The sequence below is a fragment of the Calidris pugnax genome, unplaced genomic scaffold (assembly GCF_001431845.1).
Source record: "Calidris pugnax isolate Ruff unplaced genomic scaffold, ASM143184v1 scaffold18, whole genome shotgun sequence".
In the NCBI taxonomy this organism is placed as follows: domain Eukaryota; kingdom Metazoa; phylum Chordata; class Aves; order Charadriiformes; family Scolopacidae; genus Calidris; species Calidris pugnax.
In genome coordinates, this window is record NW_015090812.1 from 18936273 (window position 1) to 18956944 (window position 20672).

Sequence of the window (20672 nt, forward strand, 5' to 3'; positions counted from 1 at the left end):
CTAACAATTTTAATAAAGCTGGTAAGTATCCTACACAATTACTGAGTGCTTGGATTCATAACTAATTTTAGCATTCATAGGCAAGTGCTCTCTCTAGCTATGCATAACATTCTTGTCAAATGGTAGCATTTTGCTCTTTCATCAGCCTTAGAATAAATCTCATTCTTATTTCTTACATCCTCACCGAAGCAGATACTGAAAAGGATAATGGATTTGCCATGTACTATATAATTCTTCATCTGCTATATGTTTTATCTGTTTTACCAGACTGTTTAAAAGCCTGTTATTTTATCTTCTGAGGTGTTTGCATGTGTGTGTTTGTATATACAGCTGTATTGATATGGATGTTCTCGTGTCTTATCTGTAGGATACATCACTGGGTGAGGTAAACTCATTCAGTCCTTCAATGCCAATATCCCCCTCATCAATGATAAACCAGTATAAATTTGAAGATGAACCAGAATTAAGAGATCTCTTCATTACCGTCGATGATCCTGAAAGTCACATTACAGCCATTGAAACATTTATCACATACAGAGTGGTCACAAAGGTAAGCATCTACTCATGGCTATCATGGCTTATATTGATAACTGTAGTAGCATTTTCACTCTTCTTGCATGCCATTCTCTGGGATATTACTAAATTTAAATTATACTCTGCTTTTGCGATAATTTACAGACCACTTAAACTGTATGAAACTGTGCATTACATTCTGGGAAAAAAAAAAATCAGTGTAAGTCTACACATACAGGTGCTTAGACCTTTTAAGCTGGGAAAATAGCTAATAATTCTTCAACAGCCAACTGAACAGCCAGTTCTATATGAGAAAAACATTTTCTATTGTGATCTTCAGCAGGAATGTGAAACAGCAGAAGGACTGATTCAGTTCAAAGACACTGTATTAGCCCAAGTATTTATGACTTTTGGATCACTTGCAGGCCAGCAGTCTTTTGTCTTGCATAAGTGTTACCTGCTACAAAGTCTTTCAATTCCATTCTTTTGTAATTGCAACATCCACTATCACACGGACATTTGTTTCACGTTTACAGTTGCATTTGATTTCTGGGAAAACTGCCACAATTCTCCAATGAAAAAACAGTAATAGGAGACAACTGAGTGTATTTTTAGCTGTCCAGAATACAAATTATTTGCTGGAAATAAGGAAGAAACTAAGCCTTGTGAGACTAGCCAGCTCTTCTGGGGTTACCAGCAAAGATTGTGCAGGCTGCATTTTGAGAATTGCACTGTTAATTTATTTTACTTTGAGTCCTTTTAAAAAGATTAATTTAAAACCAAATTTTCAAATGGGAATTACTCATCCTTAAGTAAGAGAAGATATCAATTCCTCATAAAATATTTAAAGAGTAGGAAGAGAGCTATCTTCATTAGGTTGCTAACAGAATTTTCATTCTGTGCATGTTTTTGTAGATGAGAAAACATTTTTTCCTCAGGCAAGTATGGAAGGGCTATAAGGTGGATTGCTTTTGCTTTTTTATCTACTCTATCCTTTCTTATCATGTTTAATTTGAAGTGCTGGTTGTTGATGATAAAGTAATAGCATTCCTCCCACATACCTTGAAAAATTTTCACTCACCCCTCAAAAATGTTTAGATTACATAAGCGTGTTTTGAGGTTTTTAGAATTTACTTGCATCACATTATAAATCTCTGTGCAACAATGAATGCTAAACAGCACATATTACTTCAATGACAACACGGGCTCTTTGTGGCTTGATTCTAGAAGATAGAGCAGTGATAAAATAAATCTCACAGTCTGGCAAATTTGCAACACTGTAATAAGCATCTTTTCTAGGCATTAATGGTTTGTTGGCAAGTTCTAGCAAAAGGCTACAAAACTGGAATTGATGATGGAATTCAGAATCCATTAAGCAGCACAAGAAGCATTATTGCTATGATATGCTGAAGTTTTCATGTTTTGAATGTGGGGATTGTTGACTAGTGTCAGCAGGTCCCAAGGACATATGTCAGCTATTTGGGGCTTTTTTCAGAATGCTAAAAAATGGACTTTCCTTACTCATAGATTACTGATAACTTTAAAATAAGTGCCCTAAAAGCAATGAACGTAACTATGATTTCTAAAAGGAAAATGCCACACTAAAATTAGGATTGAAATCTTCGAAACATTGTGGTAGGCTAGTTTTTATAAGTCACTCTGTATGCAGTTTAGGGCTTTCTTTCTGTTTCCTTTTTTTTTTTTTACAATAGAACTTTGATTTTTTGCTAAATGGGATGTGTTTTATCTCTCCAAGTGATTGATGATTGCACTTCAAAAACCAGCAAGCAAATAACATGGGCAAAATAGAAGCATGTATGCACCCCCTTTAAGTACTCAGTTTTCTCCAGCATCTAAAACTGTTTTGTTCTTTCTTTCTGATTTTCTAACCTGGGCCTGTTTTTTCTGCTTCTGGTTTTCAGACATCTCGTGGTGAATTTGACTCCAGTGAATATGAAGTTCGAAGACGGTATCAGGATTTCCTTTGGTTGAAAAGCAAACTTGAAGAAGCACATCCAACATTGATTATTCCTGTTCGTTTGCTAAAACTTAAGTTATTTTTATTTGTTTACAAGATGGCTCCAATCTTATATAGAGATGTTTGAGATCTTTCTTCAGTTTCTGAAATCTCACAAACATTAAACCAACCTAGTTTCATTAGCTTTATACATATGTGATAATTAGAAATCCCATAAAGGTATTCTTATGTTTGTAATTGTGCCATTTGCAGTAATTTATTTCCATTTTTCTTAGTTGTATCTGTATTCTTCTGCACTGTGTGCTACAAGAACCATTTTATACCACTTTATAACAATTTGGATTTTGCAAGGTATAGAACCCACAATGGTCGGTTCTACAAGGTATAGCTATGTTTTTTGGTCTAAACCAAGATATACTGATGGTTTTTAGTAAGTAGAAGAACTATTATAATACCATTAATATTATGCAAATTATACAAAATATTTTTTTCTTTTTTCCTTAGCCATTGCCTGAAAAATTCATAATGAAAGGAATGGTCGAACGGTTTAATGATGAATTCATTGAGACTCGAAGAAAAGCTTTACATAAATTTTTGAACCGTATTGCTGATCATCCAACTTTAACTTTTAATGAAGACTTCAAAATTTTTCTTACTGCGCAGGCCTGGGTAAAATGACTTTATTTTTATTTCCAGTTATGTGAACCCTCGTCTTGTGTTAGCAGAGTATATCAGGAGTCTCCCCAGTTCAGTATTCAGTAGTGTCCTCTCATGGCCTGTTACAGAAGTGTCAGAAGAAGGCAGGGGATTTATGGAATATTCATCCTCTGAGATAACCTCTTCTTGTATGCCTTTGGGAATCGTGCGTCTGGCCGTACATACTACTGTACCTTCCACAGCAGTTTTCATGGCTGCATTTTTAATTTTTGTGGCAAATTCTCAAAATTCAACTGCATGCTTTTTAGTATATGTATAAGCTTCCAAGATTATATGGAAAGTAGTATTTTAAATTGATTATTGTTTAAGCATGGCACTGTCTTTTTCATCTTTTTTTTTTTTTTTTTAAGTTAGACTAGTCTCATAAAAGAAAAATACAGCCTTTGAATTTCCTGTTGTATTTTTGCAAGATGAGTCCAGTTGAAAATTGAGGTTTTGTACTCAGAAAAGCCTGCCTCTCAACTTCAGCAAAGGTTATTCCAGCAGCATATTAAAAGAGTTGCCATAAAAAGATGGATTACTTCCTCCAGTAGGAACATTGTTTGCTTTTCTCAATGACTATATTTCTGCAATCATTGCTTCTGGTTTCCTGTTCGAAAGGCTAAATTGCAAACTAAGTCAGTCACCCTAAGGAATGAAAGGGTAAAGGTTCTCTGCCATCTTTAATCATTCTTGTGAGAATGTGACACACGACACGCTTGTGTTTGCCCAGAAAGGCTTAGCTAATAAGTGCACATGACAGGTATGGTTCTGACATAGGTCTAATAATTTTAAAGTGAGATTTATACAGTAAAAAGATACACAGAGGCTTATTTATGTAGTTTGGGGTTTGTTGTTTTTTTTTTTTTAAATCTTTAAATTATGCATTATATTCAGAGAATTTTAAAAAGTACATGGAAGTAAGCACAGCTTGTTCTGTCTCCAGGAGCTCTCCTCACACAAGAAGCAGGGTCCCGGTTTGCTGAGCAGGATGGGACAGACCGTCAGAGCTGTAGCATCCTCAGTAAGAGGAGGAGTTAAAAATCGTCCTGAAATGTTTACAGAAATGAACGATTACATGGAAACATTTAGTCAGAAAATAAACGTACTAGACAAAATAGCTCATAGAATTTACAAGGAAGAAAGGGGTAAGTAGAAAACAAGTATTGGTTTTATTGATTTAAGAAATTAATATATTGGAAAAGTGAATTAGTTTTCATTGTGCCAGGCAAAATTCTCTTTCTGGCTAGCAGGAGAAAAGGGAGATCTGTGTTTATACTGTGCTCTTCATAATGGTCATTGTTTTGGCGACTTTCAAGTTAGTTTGAATAACTTGTTAATACAAAGAGTTTGAACGTGTCATTGAACTACTTGATAAGGAAGTTAGAAAGAAGAAAACGTATCAAGTATGGTTATCTTGTTACTTGTGCTTTTGGAAAGTTGCGTGACCTTTTGGTTTGTACTTCCAGTGGAATGTAAATAGTCACAGTTTTCTGTGCTGTCTCATACTAGCATAATGCTGTTTAGGTTCCAGATCTCTTTTTTGGTTTCATTATGTACCTTTTTTCTGTGTTCTGCCTGTTCAGTACAATTTCCACTAGTCAGCACTTGAGGGATTTTATTGTCTATATAATATAATTTGAAGAGCTGCACTTTGTTCTTTAATAACTGAGCCTTCATGCTTCCTTGTGCAGTACTGGCTCTCAGCATGTCCTCGCTAAATTGGAGGGGTCTTATAAAAGGAAAATACACATTGATGAAAAGTGTTTCTTTTGATATTGTTTATTTCAGTGGAAATAGCTGGCTAAGGTCTGTAGGTTCAAGGCACCAGTGCCAAAATATTTCATGGAAAACCCTCTGAATTTTGACATGCTCCCAAATGCTGTAGGTTATATCTTCTTTCTAGATTTTCTGAATAGCACTTGGTAGAAGGCTTGTGTACAGGGCAGCACTGTTGTGGATATGAACTGCTGATAGCTGTGATTCAGAGAACATTCCTGTTTAGCATAGCTTAACATGGGACTCTTAATTATATCTCCCATGGAGGTTTTTTTGGTCCAGTTCATCTCAAAGTAAACATTATACTCTTCATGGCACACATCTGCCTTTCATCTTTTCTTGGACATTTCTTCAGTATAAACTCAGCTGCAATAAAATTGTTTCCAGTACATGACCATTGTGTTCACAGTACCCTCCTGTGAACATGCAGCTTCCAAGGTCATACCAAACCTTGCCCAAGTTTAGTTCTGCCAAATGGCACACTAAATTCTGGACCTTTTTCCTTCTTCTTACAGATTATCACTTGGCCTGGAGACACAAGAGAAATAATTCACAGGATATCCATGTATTTAGATTAATAAATACTACTGAATGAGATAGCACCTGCAGAACTGCAGTGAACTTCAGTGTGCCTTCTGCAGTTTTGGGGATATACTAAGGATACTAGTTTTAATAATGGGATTTGGAACATTACTGTAGCAAAAGAATTCAGGGCAGTAGAAGCAAGTCAGACTGACTCCTGCCCAGGGTTGCTACGGCTCATGTCTCTCTGTTTGAAGACAACATGAAGTAATTCAGATCATTGGGTGAACAGAATACAAACCACCAGGTCTAAGAGTGTATGTGTCCTTTAAAATGACTGGGGTATTTTTGCTGATAGGTTTCCAGGAACTACTTATACAATACATTCATTGATTAGTTGATTCATAAACTGCAGTTTACTTATTGTGGTAGTTTGAGCAAATTTAAACATTAGCTTCAGTCTCTTGCTTTGTTATAGTAAATATGAGGTTGCAATCACGTAAACATCTATAATGAACAAAAGACTAATATGTGAATATGTTCCTGTTAAGAGTATTTTAATGAAATGAAGGAATATGGCCCCATCCACACACTCTGGTCAGCGTCGGAAGAAGATATAGCAGACTCCCTAAAAGGTGTCGCCAGCTGCATCGACAAGTGTTGCAAGGCTACGGAGAAGCGAATGGCAGGGCTCTCGGAAAACCTGCTGCCCATTTTACACGAATACGTTCTCTACAGTGAAATTCTGATGGTAAGGTTTCCTAAAGGATTGCTTATGGCTGTATATAAAGTTTGGCTTAGTCCAGTGACAAACACTGGAAGAGGATTTGCAAATGATGGAAATGATTTTGCAGTCCCTGTATTTGCAGTTGTTACTGAAGGTGCCCAGGGTAGGATAGCTGTCCCGCAGCAGGGAATCTGGTTTGTCCTGTTTCCCTTGTTCATCAGGCAAGAGGCACCCCTTCCAGCTGAGAAGAGGCTGACATTTTGCATGGCAGGCTGCCCTTAGTGGCTGGGCTAAAGAGTGTCTTGTTTGGCCATCTTCAGAGAGCTCTGCACTGTGGCAGAGAGGTGGGAGCACAGAAAGCTTTGGGGAACAGCAGCTCAGAACAGCCTCCTCTGACACTGCTGAAATATGAACTCATCGAGTAGCAGATTGTGTGGGGGAAAAGGAGTGGAGAGGTTTTTCCTTTTCTAGGAGATGTTCCTAAACTATGTTTTCTTTTTCAAGAACAGCAGGGAACTTCCAGTTCCTATGCCATTATGTAAGCACGTGTTAGTCTTTTCCATGTTCCCTTTATGTGCATATTTTTCTTACACTTGGAGAGAATGTAAAAAATCAGTCTTCAGAACTGATACTCAGTGCTGATGAATAAACAACATAATTAAGTAACCTAATTCAGCATGTCATAGTTCCCACTCTGCTGCCTCCAGAAAGGAGAAAATGTGTACAAACCCCTCTTTGTCTAGGTTTTGAGCAATGCAAGCTGCAGTATCTGTTCTTGCCTCTCTGCTGGGAACCCAGCTCCTTCTGCAGTGCTTTCTGAGTGGGGGCTGCGAGTGTGTTAGAGACCATGGGCAGAGCAAGACCCAGGTTAACTCAGCCTTTGCCGGCACTGTGCAGGGCGCTGCCAGTTTCTCAGGAAGGCTTAGCTACTGAGAGGCTAAGAGTTACTGCTGAAATGACTGCAGTTCACTGAAAGAGGGGCCATACAAAATGTCCTGTATCTCACAGGCCTCATTATTTAGATGTACACACAGGTAGATGGAGGTAAGTACTGGTTTACTAAAATGTCCTGGCAATTGCAGGTGGTCTTCTTCTCCCCCGCTTCTGAAGTTATATTTCAGAATTTCCTAGTCTGTTACCCATGAGTGGTCCCAGCCTTCATGCTGCTGAAGAGAGCCTGCCCATTGCCTTCTAGTCTGCAGCCTGGCTCACCCTTTCCCAGGTGTTCTCTTTTGTCCAGAGCACAGAGAGGTTTCTGTGGACAAACCCCAGGGTGATGACCTGGCTCTTCATGCACGTCTTACAAGTAGCTGTTGCCCATTGCTTTTTTTTTTTTCTGCTTGAAGTGTTCTTCATGCAACACTTGCAATGCAGCATTAGGCTGCCTTCAGGTCTTGTCCAGAGGAGAATTTTCCTCCAATAGCTCATTCCTGTTCTACAACTGTTTTCCTTTCATTTGCCATTGATTTTTATTTTTCCTATAGTTTACTTCCGTCTTGCAATTTGGAGAGGGAACTACTAGTCACGATGAAAATACAATAGAAGTCACACACTAGTAAAACCTGCTTTCAGAGGTCTGTTTAACCCCTCATCAGAGGGACCTTTGTGCTGCCAAGATCACACGCAGAAGTGCAGCAGAAGGTGTGGTCAATACAATACAATACAATATAATACAATCCTTGTATATTCCAGTCTCGGGAGCTCAGCCTTCAACTGGGGAAAGAGATGAATTCATAGCTAAAATATTTACATCTGGACTGGCTTCTTCTGAACTGACTCACTGAACAAATCTGGGGAGCGCAGAGTAGTGCTGTGCCTCAGGGTACAAATTGCAGCAATAAATTGGTTATGGGCCCACATACAATTATTTGAGGGTTTTGTGGCAGGGTGCTATTAAATATTATACAAAAAAATTGTAAAAGTGTAATGATATGTTCTAAAAACACAGGGCCTCTGTTTGCCATTAAAAGTCAGACTTTGTCTATAGTTGTGGCACATTAATATTAAAAGAATTTGTTTTATCTTGTAATTTAAGGAGGATTTGTGATAAATAGTCATTTTTTGTCACAATTTGTAACAAAATACTATTTTTTGTTACAAATTCGTGACAAAGTCATTAAAATAGTTTTAAAAGAGGCAAAGGGAGGATTAAAAAGGAGAAAGCATTTCTAATACAAAGAAAAAACTGTTCCAGATGTATTTGTTTCGCTTCTGTTGTTAACAGCTAAACATTTTCTGTATTTATCTAACCAAAAGACATTCTGAACTATTGAAACATAGATTTATGAGCATTAGTATGTATTGCTAATCTATTCCTAAGAATTGTCCAGTCAGTCTTACCAAATTTTTCTAGTGAATACTTGTTCAAAAAGAAACCTTGAAAAATTATTTTTAAGTTAACCTCCTAAATTATTCTGTTTATTAAAGTGACAAGATTTCAAAGAGAACTCAGTCAAATAAAACAGCTAGAGAAGGTAGAGCTGCTTGTGCCCTGTGCTGTTTCAACATGCCCTGTGCTAGAGGTGAATACTGAAAATCTCTTTAGTATATACAGAAGAAGCAGTAAAACCAGTTGTGGCAAGGTAACGTAAAAGAAGGTTGTTAGATTTGTAATTATATAGGTCCTGCTTTTGATTTTTTCTTTAAAAGGACTAAAGCCTTGCAACATTTCTGCAAGATAAGCACACCTGAGTGTGCTCTTATAGATGAGGAAACTAAGGCAAAGAGAAATTTGTAAGGCTTCCTCAAGGTCACAGAGCAAATGAGGATCGGGAATGGAAATTTAATCTGTAATACCATTCCTGTTTGTAGTTTAACAAGTAACATTCCTTCCCCTTTCTAATTATTTTTTGACGTTATGCTAAAAAATCCAGTACCTGGTAAGACAGTTTTAAAGAAGGAAATAATTACATATACTGAAAATAAGCACATATGTCAATGCTAGAACATCTATCATTTTTATGATAATTTTATCTGTTTTTACTGAGCTACGTTTGGCACTTACAAAATAATATCGAAGGTTAAAGTCACAATTTCAATAATGCATGGTATACCATTTTTTGTCATTTATCCTACTATATTTTGTAACCTTTACTCAAAGATACTTCTGTCATGAGATCTGGCGAACTTGTGTTGCTGTTTTAAAATATGAACATATAGTAAGCTGAGCTGATACTAAGTAAATTACTGTTGCGGTTTTTGTCATAAAATAGCAATTGTACTGTATGGCAGATTCTTGCAACACTGATTTTGGATTTCCTCATATTCTTGAAAAACATCTAAGATAAAATACAGGTATTGAGAAATAAGTCTTCAGTGCCTGATTTTAAGATTTCTTTTTTTTGAGGAAAGTACATGTATCATGTCAAAACTATGAAATGGCATTATTCTGTGATCTTGCTTAATTTACTAAATAGCTGAGTTGTTTGATGGTCTTCTGAATAGATGGCTAAAATTTGGTGCGGTTTACTTCTTTTTTGTTTTCATCTTCTATCAAGGGTGTTTTGAAAAGGAGAGACCAAATTCAAGGCGAGCTTGACTCCAAAATTGATGCTTTAGCCAATAAAAAACCAGAAAAGGATCTGGTGAGTATGTACAGAAAGCTGAAATATTCCAGGCCTTATTCTAAGTGCAAAATATGATCCCCTGAAGAAAGCTTGTCCTCTGAAGCCATACTTTGTAACTGGATGCTGTCTTTATAATTCTCATACTTATTCTGAAAATGTTTGGTCTCTGTGGCTTTGCATGCCAGGCAAAGGCAATCACAAGAAAGATGCAAAACTTCAGTAGAGAGGCTGCTGGAGCAAAGGACTGGTAATAGTGGGTGACCACTGTGTTTTGTCAACACAGGCTGTTCCGTGGCTTATTTTTAGTGTTTGTGTTTACTTCCACACTGGGAGTTAAAGGAAAGTAAGATTTGCTGCAATGCTTTTGCAGCTGCTGCTCCATTGATGTAGGAGAGGGAGAGGAGGTGGTTAGAATCAGGAAACTGTTCATTAAACTTATTTAAAATAAAAAGTTCTGGATTCTGTTCTTTCAGGTTCTTGTTTTATTTGGTTGGCCCCAGGGATAATTCTTTTCCTTCTGTTACGACACCTTCACTCACTCTACAAGGTCAGACTGTAACTGGTAGCCCATGGGGGCAGGCATCCCCAAACCCATCAGCGAGGCTCAGTGGGCCAATTAAAAGGAAATTCTGGGATGGGTACTGGCATTTTTAAAATTTTTGATTGTTTAACTCTCCAGCCTAAATAGCGTCCTTTAAGTACAGTGTTAACACAACGTGTTATACGGTGTAAATAACATATAAAAATGACTAAATAGTAATCACTGTAACTTTTTAGTACATCAAAGGAGAAAGTCCTTGACATTTCAGATACTTTTTATTAGGGTTGTCGTAATTAGCTTTTATGTAAAGATGAGCTGTTTAGATAGCTTTGGCACTTGAAATGCATATTTTTATTTGATTTCTTGTCACCGAGCTGCATAAATAAGAATATATTATCACTGTCTTATATCTACCATGGCTATGGTATATTTTGTAACAATTTGCCTCTGTGCACTGCAGTGGGACAGTAAGTGCATACCTCTGGATTTGTTTTTTCCTGAAGTAGAAATTCAGTTGACTTAAATCTTATATTGTCCTCTCATTTCACTGCTTTTGTGTTCTCTAATCTGTTTTCGTCTCTCTACTTCCTCTGCTGCTTCTTCTGTCCTCTGTCCTTAGTTTAGGTATAAAGTTTGAAGCTGTTAGAAAATGCACGGAGGATGGTGAGTTGGAGAAGGCCCCTAGGCTGGGAGTTGGGGTGGCGATGGCAGGTCCTACCCCTCTGCTGGCTGCAGGCCACCGAGTCCCCACGCTGCCTTGTGAGGGCACAGGCCATAGCCTGCTCCTCCCATTGCCTGCCCGTGTCCCCAGCACCCCACACCATGGGTGCCCCCCAGGCCAGCAGCACGCATTAGCTGCACCGCATCTGAAAGCACGGTATATATGAAGAATGATCCTTATGGGTCCCTTCCAACTTGAGATATTCGGTGATTCTATGATTCTAAGAATTTATTCTGGCAGAAAGGAGTGTTACAGGTCATTGCGCAAGTTACTTTGTAAGCAGCTAGTTCCAACAACATTTCAACATCCCTTTTCATCAGTACTTCCCATTTGTATGGTTTGTTGGCAATCTGCTCAAGACAGTTACATTTGCACAGAGCAATTCAGTGATGAATTCCAATTTCATACAGCTTGTTTAGCAGCTAGTCTTATTGCTCTCCACTGCAGGGAAGGGAACATTGCCTGGCAGGATGTGGTCTTTCCAGAATGTATTTCTCTTATAATTTGATGGAGTCCTCAGACAAGGTGCATGCACTCTCTTTTCCTGAACTGTTACAGACAAAAAGAAATATTTTTCCCTTTAGCACAGTATTGATCACACCATGTTGATTAGATATTGACAATGGTTTACTCCATAATGAGATGTTTGTACTTGCTTCCAGTAAAATTTGAGATCAGCTTGCACAATGTGGTCTTTTTTCACTGTTTTAGTGTTTCCAAAATTGTGTTTACAGTTTTGGTAAAAGCCTCTGGACAGTCTGATTACCCAGGTGTTTGGATCTTTGCTTTATCTTTCCAACCCCTCTATTTCTTACTCACTTCAAAAAATCCTGAGAGCCTGATTTTCCTTGCAGTCTCACGAGAGCAGTAAACAGATGTCTGTTAGTCTAATCTGATCATAAAATCCTCTGTTCTCTAATTGAGTGACAGCTGTATCCTGAAGACTCTTTTCTTAATTAGAATTTGAAGGTTTTTTTCTGTTAATGATAGTTTGGCCACAGAGAATAGTGTACTGCTATTTTTAAACATTCAAGTAACTTTTAACTGTTTTCTTACTCAGTTTTTTTACTATGTTTTAATTTTTCTTATGTATTGAAATATTTTGCTGACATTTTTCACCAGACTGATTTCAAAATAAGAGGTGGTCATAACACCGGTGCTGTTATTGGAATTGGTGTCAAACACTGAGTTTGGCTGTATTTGCACATTTCTATTCCTAAGCAGAATCCATGTAGCTTCTAATGATCTCATAGGTGTCAGATTGAACTTGTCAGTGTAATCGAGTAGCCAGAAATTCTGCTGACAATGAGTGGCATGAACTCTAATCTCATTTGAAGTACATTTCCACCACAGATAAGGAATCTCAGACTGTCATTAGAGCCGATAAAAGGCTGTGAGATCTTTAGCATTGGTCACGGCAAACATTAAATGATTTAACAAACAGGAGGTTATACAGCAGGAGAATACAAAACATCCCCAAGGTCAGTGCAGCTGAAATAGGCTGGAATTGCAAATTAAACCTTACAAGATCTTAGGCTCATTGGCTGGGGAAAAAAAACGTTTTCTTAAGCTGTGCTTCTGCCACTGGGCTTTTAGAAAGCTCCTTGTGCTGCTGCTAAAAAGCCAAAAACTTCTCCCCTGCTCCAACATTTAGTCCACGAAGAAGATAGTTATTTCATGTATGGAAGGTTTGATGACTGATGTTGGATGCAGGCTCTGACGGAGATATCTGGGAGGACTTTGGTGTCCTCCTGCTTATCTAGACCATTCTTACCTCCAGACCCCTGGCTGTAAAGATGCTGGAGTCTGTGGCTCCATCGCTCCCATGCTCCATTCTGAAGGCATACACAGCAGTGCTAGCACATCCCTTTGTGGTTGTGAGTTTTTAACAGTTTTGGTACTGCCACTAGTGGTAATAGTAACTCTGACAAAAGATTGGTGTAATGTGCTCTGACAGAACCAGATAAGCATTAAATGCTAACTTAAGGATTCTAGTGTTCAGGCTTGAAACTGAGTAGTAAAGAGATGAAATGCTGAATCTATCACATTCTGAATATAGCTTATTTTTTAACTGCAGGCTAAAAACAGTTATTATCACCAAGCTGTAGGATTAATTAATGTAGCAGATAGAAATAGCATCCTATTTTGCATAGTGAGATCGTGTAAACTGCTGTGTCACTTACTAGGTAATCTGGCTGTTGAGCCAAGGCTCTTTGGCTACAGGTGGCACTGGTTCACATCTGGCGGGGCTCTGCCCAGCAGTGTCTGGCTCCCACCTTCCTGTCCCGTGGTCCCATCTCTGATTAGCACCACGCTGTCCTCTGGGCATCACTTGCGTGAGATTCAATTTATCACACCAAAGTGAGATCAATGTAAGAAAATAGATCCGGAAGCATATTTAATTTGCAGGATAAATTGTAACAATTTACACCTTGTAAATGAGGAAGAGACTGGGTAGATGGTTTTGTTGAGACCAAGCCATTCTTCTTTGATTTCTGCTGTAGAGGCAGCTGAAAAGGGTGACATTTATGTTTCTTTTCAGTTGCGAAAAAGTAGGTCTTAAGCCTCTCTACTTGAGACGAAGTGTGGCCTAATGCTGTCTTTAGGCCTTAAGTCCAACTCTTGGCTTGATACAACACACTGTTTCTTTTGGGCTTTAGAGGTGATGTTTAAACCGCGTATCCAGGCAGGGATGTAGAACAGTCTGCCTGTCCACATCACATTTTGACTACACCGTGGAAGAAATTCGTAGCTCCTAGAAAAGGCAAGACAAAAACAAACTGTAAAATAAATGTCTTAAAGATATGAAGAATGAGACAAAGGGAAGCTGCTGCTGCTGCCAGGACTTCTAAGTCAGATAAGTTCTTTACGTGTGTAGCCTTGCTCATCCCCATATGGGGACTTTTTTCTTGCAAAAGCAGAAAATGGTTTTCAACTGCCTTTCCTGCTTTAAATAATCTAAAAATATTCACTGCTTTCAGTATTCTGTGTGCATTCATTTTTGGTATTTGGAGGAAAGGCAGTTAACTTGGGACATGCCCAAAATACCAAATCCAGCTGCCTGTAAATACTTTACAGGTAATTTCCCCACATTAAAATTTTGGGTTAACCATTTTGTATTGAATACAGTGTTGGCAGTTGAAATTACCCTTGTCCATAATTTGATTACTGGTCCGGCTAGATAAGTGAACTTGGGCTTTTCAGTAAAGTAGAAATAATATTTTGCATTTTGTTCTTGCTTAATAGTATTTCATTAATCTAGAAGTGTGGCAAGGAAAACCAGTGTAGCAATCAAGTCCAGCTAAAAATGTTTATTCATCTGTATATTGTGGAATGTGGAGAAGATCCATTCAGATGAAATTTTCAGTTTTACTAGCTAAGGAGTTTTTGGCTACTTCAAGAGCTGAAGGATTCTAGTATGTCAGACTGAATTGGGAGCTTGTGAATGAGGTGCTGGGCTCAGGTTCTGTCCCCGTTCCAGGCAGCGCTGCGTCCTCGTGCCTGTCTGATGGCAGCAGCACTGCCGGCTGTTGCACTGGGACACTGTCCTCCCTGCGCCGCTCAAGCTGGAGGTGGCACACCAGGACTATCCACATCCTGCTCTGAATTTTGGCATATCTGCATTCTGCCAATAGCCTAAGCGTTCCTTGAAAATCCTGGAAGTTAATTCTGGAATCCTGGAGTTCATATCAATGAAAGCACCAGCCCTGCAACAGAGAACGAGGAGCCATTCAACTTTACAGGGTGTTGTATGAGGAAACAGCAACTTGCCTGACAGCAGAATACAAGGAAGAAGAGGAAGGTGTATGGGACTTGGGTTGCAATGGCAACAATTCAAAGAAATTAACTTTTCCTGCTTGATGTTCTTTGGTGGTGGTGTTTCTCCCTGACCTCCCTCCTGCTGCAGACAGGTGCCGTGCAGTCCCAGCAGATGAATTTGCACTGTGGCTGCAGAAGATGTACCTCCTTCTGTGACTGGGTGCCAGCCAGAGCTGACACAGCTGATTAGTAAATGATAATAGGTAACAAAATTATTGAGAGGACTAGAAGGCTCATTAAAGAGAGGGCTTCTGTCTACTTACTCATTCCCATTAGCTGAAAAGTCACTTTGTGCATCTACAGTAATTAGAAGAAAATTACGTCTGTAGAGTAGCCCTCAAGGTTTTTGATCCTGGATCGCTGCGAAAGAGTTTCTTCTCTGCAGAAGTCCTTTGGTTTAATTTCTTTCTCTGCTGCTGTATTTCTCTCTCCCCCACATGGTCACACAGAAGCTAGTTCCACAAGAAAAGATGGCAAGGTGACAGGCAAGAAATCAGGAAGTTTGTGCTTTTGATTTCTGCTGTCTTCTCCCTGTTCTGGTTTCTCCTCAGGTTGTCAAAGGTTCTCTCAGGGTTTTCTCAGTTTTTCTGGCATCTAACTTGTATAGTCAATTCTGCTTCAGCAGAGCCCTCTATATTTTCTTTTTTATTTGCATTGCTGTCAGGTGCTAGTGAAGCTAGAGTCTGTAACTTCTCAGTCAATAAAAATATCTTCAGCAACACTTTAATTCTGGTCTAGAATTTTCGTTATTAATATTTCAGAAATTTTACCCACTTATTAATTAAGAATAAAATCTAAATATATCCCTGGGAAATAATTTTCTGTGCTAAGTTAAATGCCAACCTTGATTCTGCAGTTCTGTTTGTCTGCAATACAATCACTTGATTTCAATCACTTTTGAAATGGTGACTCTACTAATATTTTTTAATGTTTCCAATTTATATTTAGTTCTCAGAAGAGATCGGGAAACTTGAAGACAAAGTCGAATGTGCCAATAATGCTCTGAAAGCAGATTGGGACAGGTGGAAGCAAAACATGCAGTATGATATGAGATCAACGTTCACTAATGTGGCTGAGAATAATCTCCGTTATTATGAAGAGGTAAAACACTTTTTCATAGCAGTGTTATGTTTTCATTGATTATTTCAGTGGAGAAGTCCATGGGTTGTCTTTAAGGAGGAATTTTTTGCATTTCAGTTCAAACCTGTGTTAACCTTCAGAACCCATTTTTGCAGGAAGAAGGAGGCAGTTATCCTTAATTTAATATGTTTCAAGCAAATGTATATTTGTGTCCAAGTGGTTGATCCTGGGTTCCTCATCGACAGAGGGCACTCTTGTTTTACTAACCACAGCAATTTGGAACGTATTTTTTGGTTCAATGTCAGCTGCTATATTTCAGTTTGGAAATCTTTGCTATAACTGCATGAAGAAGCCCTCTGGAAGGCTCAGACTTGATCTTGTCTGAGGAAAACCTTTAAATGTGATTCCATTTCAGACAGCACATTCAGGAAGTCCTTGTTGCTATTTCTCTAAGGAATTGTCTTTTGTGAAATAATCTGACTTTACAAGGATAAAGAAGAACAATACAATTTTGAGAAGTCAATATAAAAAGCTTATTGCACTTTTCAAAAAAAATACCACTGCTGCAAGTGTATAAAATTGATATATTGCCTTACTTACTACTTCAGAAAGAATGAAATGTACTTGAAATTAGATTTTCCTTTTCAAGTCAAATACCACAGTTAATATTCTTGGTAAGAATTCCCTTTTACAATATATACTAAGAAAGATAACTTGAAAATATATAACAAAATATATTAAACATTCTGTGAAGTTTCTTTATGAGGAAGACATTGTTGATTGAAATGCACATTTTGAAAATATCCCAGATGTCTTGTATTTTTTAAAAGAATTTGTCCATATTTTTGGAAAACATTGGAATACATTAAGCCATCTATTAATCATAAACTAGTAAATTTCACAGATATATGTTGACGTCTGTAACTTCTGATGCTGTATTTTGAACTTTTTATGGATTGCCTTTTTATGGATTGTCATTGTCGTAGCCAATGACAGTGTCCTGATTTTACAAATCATTTTGTTGAAACATAATTGAAAAGACAGAGCTCTTGATCATCAAGTCTAATTAATTAACATACATTCTGTGAGATGCACGGACATTGACAATCTGTTGTTAGATATTAAGATCAAAATATTTTCTGAAATCAGGCAGCAAGCTCTTGGCATCCTCTCACATTTTCTTCAGTTATTGATGATCTCTGACTTCTATACCAGCAATAAGTCTGTTAAAATGATGCTAAATATATTGGATTATTTTCTTAATGAATGATTAGCTAAATTAAAACACAAAAATAATTCTTTGGTTCTCTTTCCTGTCTAGAAATGCTTTTTGCTGAATTAGAATTGTAATTCAGAATGGCAAAGCTCATACTTTACAGGAAATTACTAACATTAAGTCACAGACTGCAGAAAATAGTTCAGCTATCTCTGTAACTGCCAGTGGTTCTTAAATAGCCTCTGAAATACTGGAGAAATTGGTTTATACTGAGACATTATTCATAATTTCAATTTTCTTGAATATTGAAATCTGCATAGAATGTTTTTGTTTGCAAAGTGAGGGCTTACCATTTTTTTTTGTTTTATCAGAAAATCATTATCTTAATCCTGACATTCAAGATTTTGATAAAATTAATATTAGATTGGGAGTTTTGATCTAAAATGTGCATGTTTGTTTGAGTCCTTTGGTTAAAGCTGATGGTTAATTATTGGAGAAGTGATTACTGTCAGAGCCTCTTTTATTACAAACTATAGGCGTGTAATGCACTCCTGAAAACAGCAGAAGCAGCAGCCCTGGCATCTGCTTTCGCTGTTTGGAAATGAAACTTCAGGAAGGGAATCTCAGAAACCTAAGAATCAGAATATGGTTTTTATGCTTTAAGTAGAAAACAAAATGCTACCTTAACAATTATTGTTTGAGTCTCACTCCTTAAACTCATGAACAAACACCATGCCTGTTACAGTGGTTTTCACTTGTTCAGTCATTACTTGCATCATTACCGTTCTCTCACATGTCTGAAGTTGAATTACTCGTTCATGCTTTTGATGCGCCATTTGATTCTTACTAAGCCTTTTCTTGCTGTAGCATCCCTCATCTTAGTTCTTGCCTTTTTTTCCCCCAAGAAAGTTCTGTGTGTGGTCCCAGGCACCATGGATGCCATGGATGATTCAGTTGCCCAGCTCCTAGTAGGAATCATCTCCTGCTTTCTAACTCAGTCACTACCTGCTTCTCCTCCTTTCCACAGCTTTTTCCCCCCACCAGTTCAACTCCTATTCTTGCCTCTCCATAAGGAGTGTCCCGGTCCCTTCTCCATGGCAGTGTTTCCTCGTTGTTCCCCAGTCTTGCTGACTTCATTTGCCAGGCACACAACCTGTCCAGGAGTCATTCCTGTTAGTGGCCACACTCTGCATCTCTTAAATTTCTGAGAACTGCAGAGTAACAAGAGACAGACATCTCATGTTTTCTGGTGGCTCTTGCAGGAGAGAATCCAGCCTCTCAAGACTGCATAGAACTAAAACTAGTGCGATCAAGCACAACACAGCAGTGTGTCTAAGTACACTAGAATTTCTAAAATTTCTAAAAAAATATTTCCTCTTTGTCACAATATGGGGAAAGAGTATGACCTTACATTTGTTTGGGTTTTTCCTTAATTGTAATTGCCTAGGGATTCTGCTGTCAACTTGTCAGGCATCACTTAGCTAGCATAAAAGAGCAGGACTCCCTTAAGCAGAATTAATGTTCATGTTACATGAAGTGCTACTTTAAAGTGTTACCTGTAATAATATATTTCTCTGGATTTACTAATTCAAAACAGATACAGGTATTCCTGTAGTCTTCCAGTTTACTGACTATCTACATTTAATATAGTTGAATAAGAAGTGTTCCTTTGTTTCTACAGCTGTGGAATCACCAATCTCTTTGGTCTTTCAATGCTGTGGTAACAAAAGCAGTAATTAAAGCCCAGTGTTGCAAATTTACAGGATGCTCCTATGCAAACCTGTGACAATGAACGCTCTCCTGTCATAATGTACAAGCTATGTTATAATGCATTTAAATATAATGCCATTTAGTAGCCAAGAATTACCATGACTGAGCAATCATTTGGTATTCCTGTAGCTGGTCTCAAGAGTTCACAGACTTCTCTACTTCCTTTACTTTGCTTCTGGAAAAGAGTTGAATACATGCTTAAGTCTCTGTATTCCACAAAGATTTAAAGCAAATAACATAATGTATTAATAATGACCATAAGTGCATTGCTAAAATAGTTTTTTCTGAAACAATATGTAAAGGTTTTAATTTTTAAACATTCAGAACCTTACGCCTATTTCTGAAGCAAAGAGCACTAATTTGTTTGTCCTACGGAGAAAAGTTCCTGAATGAAGTATGTGTTAACATCATACCGTTTATTTTACTCCTTTTGCCCATGCCTTAGGTGTGTCACTGTTGGCAGAAACAGCACACCTTAGTCCAGAAGAAGTATATACCAAATATATCTGAAATCACAACCTGTCCACAGGGTGGAGCATACAGCTGAGACGGCTGATTATCACCAGGAGTATTTCCATTAAGTTAGGGACAGATATTGTGCGGAGCCCTAAAGATGCAGCATTACCAAAACCAGATTAAGATACAAAGTTGCTGGTGGTGATGGTATTAGTATAATTTAGCGAGCATGTCTGAAGTGTTCCTGGGACAAATTAGCAAAACCAAACCAGGCAATGTTGAACTCTGGCTTCAAAGAGCAATGAAATATTTACAAATTTTTTCCGTATGCGTTTACTAGAGTCTCTAGGATATTAAAACCATAAAAGAAAAAGAAACACTTTAATTTTTCTCAGCAAATAACTTTGTTAGCCTATTCTGTTCAGAAAAAACACCACAATAAGTGGCTAGATTTTGCAGCCTGGTCCAAACACCAGTTAGACGTTATAAATCCAGCAAACATACCAGGGTTTGGTTTTCCACTGCTCATGAGGCAGTCTAGTAAATGCAGGAAGGCTGGGGTTTTTTTCATAATGTAGGATGATATTTAATTAGTTTTGGCATTGGAAGAACATGGTTTTTTCTTGTGCATGGATGAGCCTTTGTTTTAAAGCGTAGCCTCTAATTTTATTTTTCTCATGTCAAACTAATCCTGTTAAACCTTTGCAGCTTAATCAGATAAAAAGCTAAAGTTATCTTTGATGTAGTGAGATTCTTGTTGGTATTGACACAGCTTACTCTCTTCCAAAAATAGAAATAATTTCTTGATTTGCTAAACTATTTCAAGAATAATTTAGTTGATTTCTGTGACCTACATTGTTGTACAGGCATAAATTAATCCAAAAGATTCTTTATGGCAAAACAATTCTCCTTCCCCATTACAGTAATTTCCCTTTAACTCCAAAGCCCGTATGTACCTCTCTACCCAGTATAACTGTAGAAAAATAGATGAGATTTGTTGTTTGCCCTAGAGGCCTCTGTAGTGATGCATGTAACTAGTCATTTGGTTGCATAGCAAAAAGTGAGCTGCTCATGCATGTTGATCACATCCTACCTTAGCAGTGCCTGGGACTTTAGCTAACAAACTTCATGTGATCTTCAGAAGCTCCCACACGGCTGAGCGAGTTTGTCTCTGTGCACGTCGCTTCAAAGCCAGGAGCCATCTTTGAACGCTCACTCACTTCAGCCATAAAGATTTCTTTTAAATGTCTTCCTAGAAGGAAGACTTTTTTTTTTTTTTTTTTTTTTT

At 37.8% G+C, this 20672-nt stretch overlaps 2 protein-coding genes across 2 annotated transcripts in view; one reads left to right on the top strand and one right to left on the bottom strand.

The window, feature by feature from the left end:
- Positions 1 to 345: 345 nt before the first annotated feature.
- The window catches only part of SNX7 (sorting nexin 7), a 24378-nt gene continuing 4051 nt past the window's right edge, over positions 346 to 20672 (top strand). The window contains exons 1-7 of the mRNA XM_014939133.1: positions 346 to 550; positions 2436 to 2546; positions 2996 to 3160; positions 4134 to 4335; positions 6040 to 6239; positions 9713 to 9799; positions 15811 to 15963. Of these exons, the coding sequence (XP_014794619.1) occupies positions 407 to 550; positions 2436 to 2546; positions 2996 to 3160; positions 4134 to 4335; positions 6040 to 6239; positions 9713 to 9799; positions 15811 to 15963 (1062 nt within the window). The 5' untranslated portion in view covers positions 346 to 406. The remainder of the gene's footprint in view (positions 551 to 2435; positions 2547 to 2995; positions 3161 to 4133; positions 4336 to 6039; positions 6240 to 9712; positions 9800 to 15810; positions 15964 to 20672) is intronic.
- PLPPR5 (phospholipid phosphatase related 5) overlaps positions 12673 to 20672 on the bottom strand; it is a 180262-nt gene continuing 172262 nt past the window's right edge. Inside the window, exons 11-12 of the mRNA XM_014939134.1 lie at positions 19026 to 19103; positions 12673 to 13798 (exon numbers count right to left, since the gene is read on the bottom strand). Of these exons, the coding sequence (XP_014794620.1) occupies positions 13772 to 13798; positions 19026 to 19103 (105 nt within the window). The 3' untranslated portion in view covers positions 12673 to 13771. The remainder of the gene's footprint in view (positions 13799 to 19025; positions 19104 to 20672) is intronic.